A 9,545-nucleotide genomic window follows, 5' to 3' on the forward strand; every position below is an offset into this window, starting at 1 on the left:
TAAAAGTCCTTGAATTTATAATCGTTAGCTTACGAATAATCCAAAATGCAAAAATACGGAATGTAACAGCCGGGTCTTTGCGAAAATCCTTATGCTACAAGTCGTGCTTTATATCTTACGACTTCATTTTTCTCATTTTTTTTTCGCACAAAGACCCATTTGTACCCCACTGGTTTTATACCTTCAGGTATTCAGACTATGATCCAAAAACTTTACGTTTTTCAAGTGAAGCTAATTCAACTTGAATTGCATCTTTCCATTTTGGCCAATCATTCCTCTGTCTACAGTCATCGACAGATTTTGATTCAAGATCCTCATTTTGTTGCATTATTTCCATAGCAACATTATAAGAAAAATTATTATCGACAATTACATTATTTTGGTTCCATATTTTTCCTGATGAGACATAATTTATTGAAATTTCTTCATCATTTTCGTGCGCCTTAACCTTTTCCAAGGTTTTATCAATTGTTATGTCTCCCCGCTCTTCTTGAGCAGATTCTGTCATATCATGACCATCTTGATTATTTGCTCCTTTTTTTTTTGAGAATTTTTATCTTTGGAACCGATTGGTCTACCATGTTTTAAATGTAGTTTAGACTCATTTGCCTTATTTAATTGTCCTATTGGGACATTAACTCGAATTGGAGCATTAGCAGCTGGGATATGAGATTTAGTAACTCTTGATAGGTCAGTGAATGTATCTGACAGTTGATTTGCAATATTTTGCAAATGAATTATCTTTTGAACTTCCAGTTCACCTTTATTTGTACGAGGATCTAAATGAAATAGTGATAATGCATTCCAATCTATTTCCTTTTTCAGCTGCTTATTTTCTCCTTCTAATGCTGGGTATGCTGATTCATCAAAATGACAATCAGTAAATCTTGCAGTAAATAAATCTTCAGTCATAGGTTCCAAATATTTTATGATAGAAGGAGATTCATACCCAACATATATCCCCAATCTTCTTTTGGGTCCCATCTTTGTGCGTTTTGGTGGAGCAATTGGAACATATATTGCACACCCAAATATTCTAAGATGGAAAATGTTCGGCTTCTAACCAAAAGTCAATTGTAATGGGGAGACTTTATGATAACTTGTGGGTCTGATCCGCACAAATTTGCTGCATGCAAAATAGCATGACCCCATAATAAAATGGGAAGTTTTGTTCTCATAAGCATTGGTCTAGCAATTAATTAGAGACGTTTAATCAATGATTTCGCTAAACCATTTGAGTATGAACATGAGCAACCGGATGCTCAATTGTTATTCCAGTGGACAAACAATAATCATTAAATACTTGAGATGTGAACTCACCAGCATTATTAAGACGAATTGCCTTTATTGCATAATCTGGAAATTGTGCTCTTAACTTGATTATTTGAGCAAGTAATCTTGCAAATGCCATATTACGAGTTGATAGTAAGCACACATGTAACCATCTTGTAGATGCATCTATTAAAATCATATAATATTTATATGGTCCACATGATGGGTGAATGGGCCCACATATATCACCCTGTATTCGCTCCAGAAATATTGGAGATTCAATGTCCACTTTGATTACTGATGGTGTAGTAATCAATTTGTCTTGAGAACATGTACCACAAGAGAATTTTTTAAACTGAAGAATCTTTTGGTTCTTCAAAGAGTGTCCATATGAACTCTCAATTATTTTGCGCATCATATTAGAACCGGGATGACCCAATCGGTCATGCCAAATAATAAAATAATTTGAGTTAGTAAACTTTTGGTTTACTATGACATGTGTTTCAACCATGCTAATACTTGTGAAGTATAAGCCAGATGAAAGAGCGGGTAACTTTTCAAGTATAAATTTTTTGCGCGATATCATTGTAGTAATGTAAAGATATTCATTCTTTTCATCATTTGTAGTCTCAATATGATAACCATTTTGACGAATATCTTTGAAACTTAATAAGTTTCTTTGAGACTTACTACAATATAATGCTTCATTAATTGTTAAATTTGTTCCCCCAGCAAGTACAACTTTAGCTTTTCCGGATCCTTCAATTAACCTTGTACTATCAGATATTGTATTAATATTAGCTTCTTTCATAGTCAAATAAGAGAAATATTTCTTATCTCTTAAAATAGTGTGTGTTGTGGCACTATCAATAAGACACATATCATCATAATTGATTTTGGATCTAACTGATGATTGGGGAATTTCCATGTTCTTCATAAATAAAAGAGATACATTATAAGAACGTGAAAAACTAACAACATAAAAACTTTAAGAAATTGAACTGCTCTAAGAAATATTTTTACGAAGTACAACATAATTAAGAAAAAGGTAACTATTTTATAAGATTTATCCCCCGTCAAATGATCAATTCATCAATCAATACTCATAAAGTCTTCTGCATCCAAATGAGTAATATTTGGACGATCTGCGAAATCATCATCTTTATAAACAATATTTGCCTCAATATTTTCATGTTTATTTGAGGGAGTTGCTTCATCATCATTATTTCGAAAACTCAAGTTTTCCTCCATATTATTATCTCTTCTTTTGAGAGAGGCTTGATAAAGTTTCACAAAATGGTCGGGCGTACGAAATTCACGTGTCCAATGACCCTTCATACCACACCGGTGACAAATATTGAATTTACCTCTGGAAGAATTATTTTGAGGACCTTTATTGTTCTCATGTTTATTTCCAACATGATGACGATAATTGATTCGTCCTCTACTATGTCCTCTCCCACGTCCACGTCCACGACCACGGCCACGGTCGTGGACACAATAATTATTTTGTCTAGATTCAGATTGATTATGCGCTGCTACAACATTCACTTCAGGGAATGAAGCAGATCCAGTGAGACGGACTTCATGATTTTTCATCAACAAAGTATTATTTTGCTCAGCTACAAGTAAGCATGTAATTAATTCAGAATACTTCTTAAATCCTTTTTCACGATATTATTATTGTAACAACACATTTGAAGCGTGAAAAGTAGAAAAAGTTCTCAAGTAAGTCATCATCAGTGATAGAATCTCCACATAATTTTAACATGGAACTTACCTTGTGGATCGCAGAATTATATTCTGTCACGATTTTAAAGTCTTGAAATCGAAGGTGAATCCTGCCATATCGGACTTTTGGTAACACCGCAAGTTTTAGGTGGTGATACCGATCCTTCAAATTAGTCCATAATTCAAGAGGGTCTTTTACAGTTAAATATCCAGTTTTTAGTCTTTCATGAATATGATGACGGAGAAAAATCATGGCTTTTGTTTTATCTTAGCTTGATGCGTTATTATCTTGTTTAATAGTATTACCTAGACCCTTAGCGTCAAGGTGAATTTCAGCATCAAGGATCCATGATAAATAATTTTTTCCAGAAATGTCAAGTGCCACAAACTCAAGTTTTGATAAATTTGACATGATAAAAATTGATATAAAAATTAATTTTACAAATAGAAAAGACAACTAAAAATAAAATTTCTTTGGTAAATATACCTGATATAGAAGTTAATTTATCTGGAGAAAATTAGAATTTCGTGCTGATAACGTGTTATGAAAATAAATTTAACTTGGCAAAATAATAAAGGAAAGAGAGTAAAACAATATAGAGAGAGTAGAAATAATTTTTCTTTTCGTGTGTGTTTCTGTTCTGCAACATCGCCTATATATAGGAAAAAAGGAAGGCAATTTGTTGCCAATTTTGACAAATTGACAAGTGGGCGGGTTCCATTTAGATGGTGACATCCATCACTTGCCTAATACCTCTAATTTTATCCATTTGACAATAATATTTTGTGTCTTGCTAAAATAAATAAAAATCAGAAAATCAGGAAACTTGCATTTACGTCTTGTTGTGTAACTACTACAAATAATTGTATGTTTCAGTCAATTGTGTTTAAGAATTTGCTAAAAATATTTCATCCTTAAATTTTGATATGACTTTTTGACCAACATAAACTTATTAGCTTTGATTTACTATATTGTCTTGTATACCAACTGTGCATGATATTTCAAATCATCAAGATTAGTAGACTAAAACAAAATTTTAGTAAGAGACCTTAAATATATATAAATACACACAAATAAATAATAACTTACAACTATCTTTTTTATTTTTACATACTTGTTGTTTTTAATGTAGTATTATTAAATGACATAAAATATTTAGTTAACCTCACACAATAATATAGAATTAAGGATTAATGCTAGTTAATAAGATTTTAATCACGTGTTTACAATACATTGCCTTAAATGTTATTGTAAAAATTTTGTTTATTAATATGAAGGTTTGAGTTATTTAATTTAAAGTTCTAAAATACTTTTGATAAAAGATACATTATTTTTTTCCTTATATAAATTTTGAACCATTTTTCTCGCACTCTTCAATATTATTTTAAATAAAAATAAATCATTCAAAATTTGAGGGTCAGAAGCAAATGCTTTACTAACCAGGAAATAACATAAGGTATCCCCAAATATAGAGGTGGCAATTGAGCGAGTTGAATCAAATTTGGACGGGTCATAATGGGTTAAGACAATAATTGGGTTAAGGCTCAATCCAACCCAAATTAGTTTAGATCAAAATGGGTTGGGTCAAAATACGTTAGGTAATGGGTTATATAACGGGTTAAGACCAACTCAATTCAATTTTTACTAAACTTAATTGTTTTATTTGTTCTTTTAAACTATATTAGTACTTAATGAAATTATTTTTTCTTTATTATGACTATATATAACATATCAAATAAAAAAAAAGTTTTAAAAATATTTTAATAAGATTTCTCATGAGCCAATTCGGATTACATATCAACCAATTTTTTATGGATTGAATTGAAATGAGTTGAGTTAATGAATGAGTGAGTCAATAACCAACCCAAACTTAAATGGGTTGGATTGAATTGGACGGGTTGGATTTGATTTTGCCGCCCCTATCCAAATATAATGATCTTAATTTTTAGTCCCCAATAAGAAAAGTCATTAAAGAATGGCCTTCCTTCTATTTTAAGTAGAGAAAAAAATTATATTTTTATCCCTCCGCACCTTAAATATTTTTATATAAATCTCCATGCTTCTTTTTTTTTGGACCAAATTATTGACGGCAGGGATATTTTTAGACCAAACTACAAACGAAGGGCATTTTTGTTCATTTCACATAGTTTAAGGATATTTTTGACATCTTTTTTTTTTTATCTTGATCATGAATTCAAATTTTTAGACCAAACTACAAACGAAGGACATTTTTGTTCATTTCACATAGTTTAAGGATATTTTTGACCCTTTTTCCTTTTTTTTTTATCTTGATCATGAATTCAAACATGCAATCTTTAAAAAAAATGAAAAATATTTTACATAATTAAAAACTATATAAAAATACTATAAGTCATTATAATTAATAATTTAAAATATATAAAAAATGCGAATAAATTATGATAAAATATTTCTTTATTTAACTGTGAAAAAGTGGGGAAAAATATCACGTAAATTAAGAAGAATGGAGTACGTAGTTGACAAAGAAGAAAGAAGGACTAATGGGATAATAACCGTCAAGAAAGTAGAGTTCATTTTTTTAATTTTTTAACAACGATGATGTAACTGATTACCATATATCTCAATTAATATTTCATCATGAATTTATTTTTGTCTATCAAAATCTAAAACAATGAAGATAAAAAATAATCCTAAGGCAAGAGTCAAACGAAAAACTTCGGAACAACAGGTTACGCCTTATGAGTACAACTTTACATTATCATATTTTATTTTGATTTATCAGATGCTCGATCAAGTCTGAATTTGTAGGACTTTGATGGTTCTTCACCGGGCCTGGATCATGCCTCCCGAACAATCTCAGCAATATCGAGAATTAGGTAAAAATCATCAGCGGGGATCGCTATGTCAGAGATCCAGAAGGCTAAAAGGTGGGGGAGAAGGAAGTCGAACCTAAAAATCATCAGCGGGGATCGCTATGCCATTAGCGCTAAGAAGCAAGTTCTGGCAGCCTATGATGGTTTGGGGGACGTCGATTCCCTAAATTTTCTGATAATTTTCTATTGTCTGAGTTGGAGTTAAAAATACATCTTCTTTTCTCTATTGAACTATGAAAAGTATAACCGTAGATCGAGCCCTGAAAGTCCTCTCCTTACCGTCAAGTGGCTGCACTATATATAACTCTTGCTTCTAAGGAAAGACTTATACTAAAAACTTCAAAACAACAAATTATTTTCTATTGGTAAAACATGATAATAACACATTGTATTTTGATTTATGAGGTAAAAACTTCAAAACAACAAATTATATCTCATGGGTAAGACTAAACACTTTCACATTGTGTGTTAATTTATTATATGCTCTATAATTCTTGCCATAGAGACAATACTTAGACCAAGTCAAATCATGCTTTGTCAAGTCAATCGGAATCGCTTTTGTTAGGAAGTATTTTATCCCTCCATATGAAAAATTTCCACATGAAAATAAATTTAATTGGACTTTAATATAAGTATCAGATTCCGAATAAAAAAAAAAAAAGATTTTCAAGAGACAGAGGGGATTGAGAACTAGGTAGAAGAATATTTTTTATTTTAAAAAAAGAAGAATTATCAACTTGTTCACTACAACCCACAAAAGCAACAAAAAGAAACCATGTTCTAGTCTCCGAGAAAGAAGGGCCCATGGTTTTCATTCACAAAGTAAAACAAATTGGTGGCTTTCAATTTTATTTTTTTCCCAACTTGTTCAAACTTCCATTTAATTCTTGTTTTGTGCCACAAGAATGACTTTTCATCACCATGAAAGGCTAAGACTTCTCATCACCATGAAAGGCTAAGCCCTTAAGTAAGCTAGCTAGTAATATAAATACACCGTACACACACATAAATGTTAACTTCCATTAGTAACCAATTAAGTTAAATTCACTTATATTTTTATTCTAAAGTTTGATCATCAATCATGAGTAACTTTACTGAAGAACAAGAAGCTTTGGTAGTCAAATCATGGGAGTCCATGAAGAAGGATGCTGGTGAATGGGGTCTCAAATTCTTTCTCAAGTAGGCATACTATAGTATTTTCGAAGTTCATTTTAATTTGTTTATCTTAATTTTTGTTAATCTTTCTAAAAAAAATGTTTTTTTTTTAGTATCTCTAATCTTTTATTCTAACTTTTGACGTGACGTGTTTAAAATTATAAGATTAGAGAGTATTTTGATATATTCTGCATATTTTTAGTTTATAATCACAAAAATTTATTTTATTTTATTTTTTACTTTTTGAAATTCTATATCTAAATCAAAATTCGACAAACAAATTAAACTAAAAGGATTGAAATATTTTTTTTATGACTAATTAATTATTTTCGATATTGGTTGAATGATATAAGATCAATTTATTGATGATATTTATATGTTTAGGATATTTGAGATAGCACCATCAGCAAAAAAGATGTTCTCATTCCTCAAAGATTCAAATGTGCCATTGGATCAAAATCCTAAGCTCAAGATTCATGCTAAATCTGTCCTTGTCATGGTAATTATCAAATTAAGTACAATGCCATTATTATTATTATTATTTTATTCTTTTACTGCTGCTTCAATTTAAGTATCTTATTTTTCTTTTTATTCTATTTCTGAAAGAAAAAAAGTGCATTTTCTATATTTAACAAGTTTACAATTCAAATACCTTACATTTGACATGTTTAAAATCATAAAATTTGAAATACCTTATATGACAAGTTTAAAATCATAAAATTTGAAGGATATTTTTTCTTCTCTTCATAATTAATTTGTCTTATGGCAGACTTGTGAAGCAGCAGTTCAACTAAGAAAAGCTGGAAAGGTTGTGGTGAGAGACTCCACTCTCAAAAAATTAGGTGCTACACACTTCAAGTATGGTGTGGTTGATGAACACTTTGAGGTATATATAATAATATAATTTTTTTTTATAATGATGGTTTCAGACTCCACTTATCAAATTATACATTGTATATATGTTAAAAGCGTTGTATTTAATTGATGAAGAGTTTATATTGTCCTTTTGGACTAGTATTGGAAATGAATTTTGGGTTTCACTCAATCCCAGAATTTAGTTTAACAGGTGATGATTGTTCAAGTCATAAAAAAACCACTCTTTTCTTCTGTTCCTCGATGTGGAACTCTTCAACACTCACCACTCCACCCCACCCTTCATGTCTAGTTTAGACATTTGGAGCGTGTTTAAATTTTAATGTGTATCCAACATCGAAAATTTTGAATTGAGATGGACTCTAATATCATGTTAAAAATAAATTTTGAGCCTATCTTAACCCCCAAATTAGCTCAAACCATATAAAAAAACTCCACCCATCCTTTGACCCTCAAATTCAACATAAAACAAATAGTCATTCAATTTGGCAAATAACAAAAATACATGTTGGAAATTAAAAATAATCATTTTGGTTGAACAGGTAACCAAATATGCCTTGTTGGAGACAATCAAAGAAGCAAGTCCAGAAATATGGAGTGTTGAGATGAAGAATGCATGGGGAGAGGCCTTTGATCAATTGGTTAGCGCTATCAAGACTGAGATGAAGTAGGATTATGGATTGTCCTCTTTATTTCCACGAGATAGAAATAAAATCTGCATACATTATATTTTTTTTTCATTTCCACGAGATAGGAATAAAATTTGTATACATTATATTTTTTTTTTCATTTCCACGAGATAGGAATAAAATCTGCATACATTATATTTTTTTCATACCCCAATTGCGAGATTAAGTGAACATGTTGTTGTTTGTTCTGGAGAGGTTTGGTGTATGAATTTAACTTCTAATACATGTATCAAAGGAATTAATTTGGAATGAAGGATGTTGGTTAATTAATTAGTTTCATGCCTCTGTTTTCCCCTGTTTTTTCAGATTCTATACTACGAATGTGGAAAAAAAATTACTTTATATTGTTTCAAAATACGTTATCAGTACGAAACTCTAATTTTTTCCAGACAAATTAACTTCTATATCAGTTATATCTACTGAAGAAATTTAATTTTACTTGTCTTTGTTATTTTTAAATTAATTTCTATCTCAATTTTTATCATGTCAAATTTATCAAAACTTGATTTTGTGGCACTTAGCATTATCGAAAAAAATTATTTGTCATGAATTCTTGGTGTTGAAATTCACCTTGACGCTAAAGGTCTTGGTGATACTATTAAACAAGAAAATAAAGCATCTAGTCAAGATAAAACAAAGACCATGATTTTTCTCCGTCATCATATTCATGAAGAATTAAAAATGGAATATTTAACTGTGAAAGACCCTCTTGAATTATGGACTAATTTGAAGGATCGATATCACCACCTAAAACTTATGGTGTTACCAAAAACTCGATATGACTGGATACACCTTCGATTTTAAGATTTTAAAACTGTGACAAAATATAATTCTGCTATTCACAAGGTAAGTTTCATGTTAAAATTATGTGGAAATACTATCACTGATGATGACTTACTTGAGAAAACTCTTTCCACTTTTCACGCTTCAAATGTGTTGCTACAACAATAGTATCGTGAAAAGGGATTTAAG

The 9,545-nt window shown here is 30.4% G+C and overlaps 1 protein-coding gene across 1 annotated transcript; it reads left to right on the forward strand.

Moving 5' to 3' along the window:
- Positions 1-6,661: 6,661 nt before the first annotated feature.
- Positions 6,662-8,843, forward strand: LOC129891379 (hemoglobin-2). Its single transcript, XM_055966718.1, has 4 exons — positions 6,662-7,035; positions 7,396-7,510; positions 7,781-7,897; positions 8,427-8,843. Exons 1-4 carry the CDS (start codon positions 6,938-6,940, stop codon positions 8,553-8,555), a joined length of 459 nt encoding a protein of 152 aa, XP_055822693.1. The 5' UTR covers positions 6,662-6,937; the 3' UTR covers positions 8,556-8,843.
- The last annotated feature ends 702 nt before the right edge of the window (positions 8,844-9,545 follow it).

The sequence above is a fragment of the Solanum dulcamara genome, chromosome 6, assembly GCF_947179165.1.
Source record: "Solanum dulcamara chromosome 6, daSolDulc1.2, whole genome shotgun sequence".
Taxonomy (NCBI): Eukaryota; Viridiplantae; Streptophyta; class Magnoliopsida; order Solanales; family Solanaceae; genus Solanum; species Solanum dulcamara.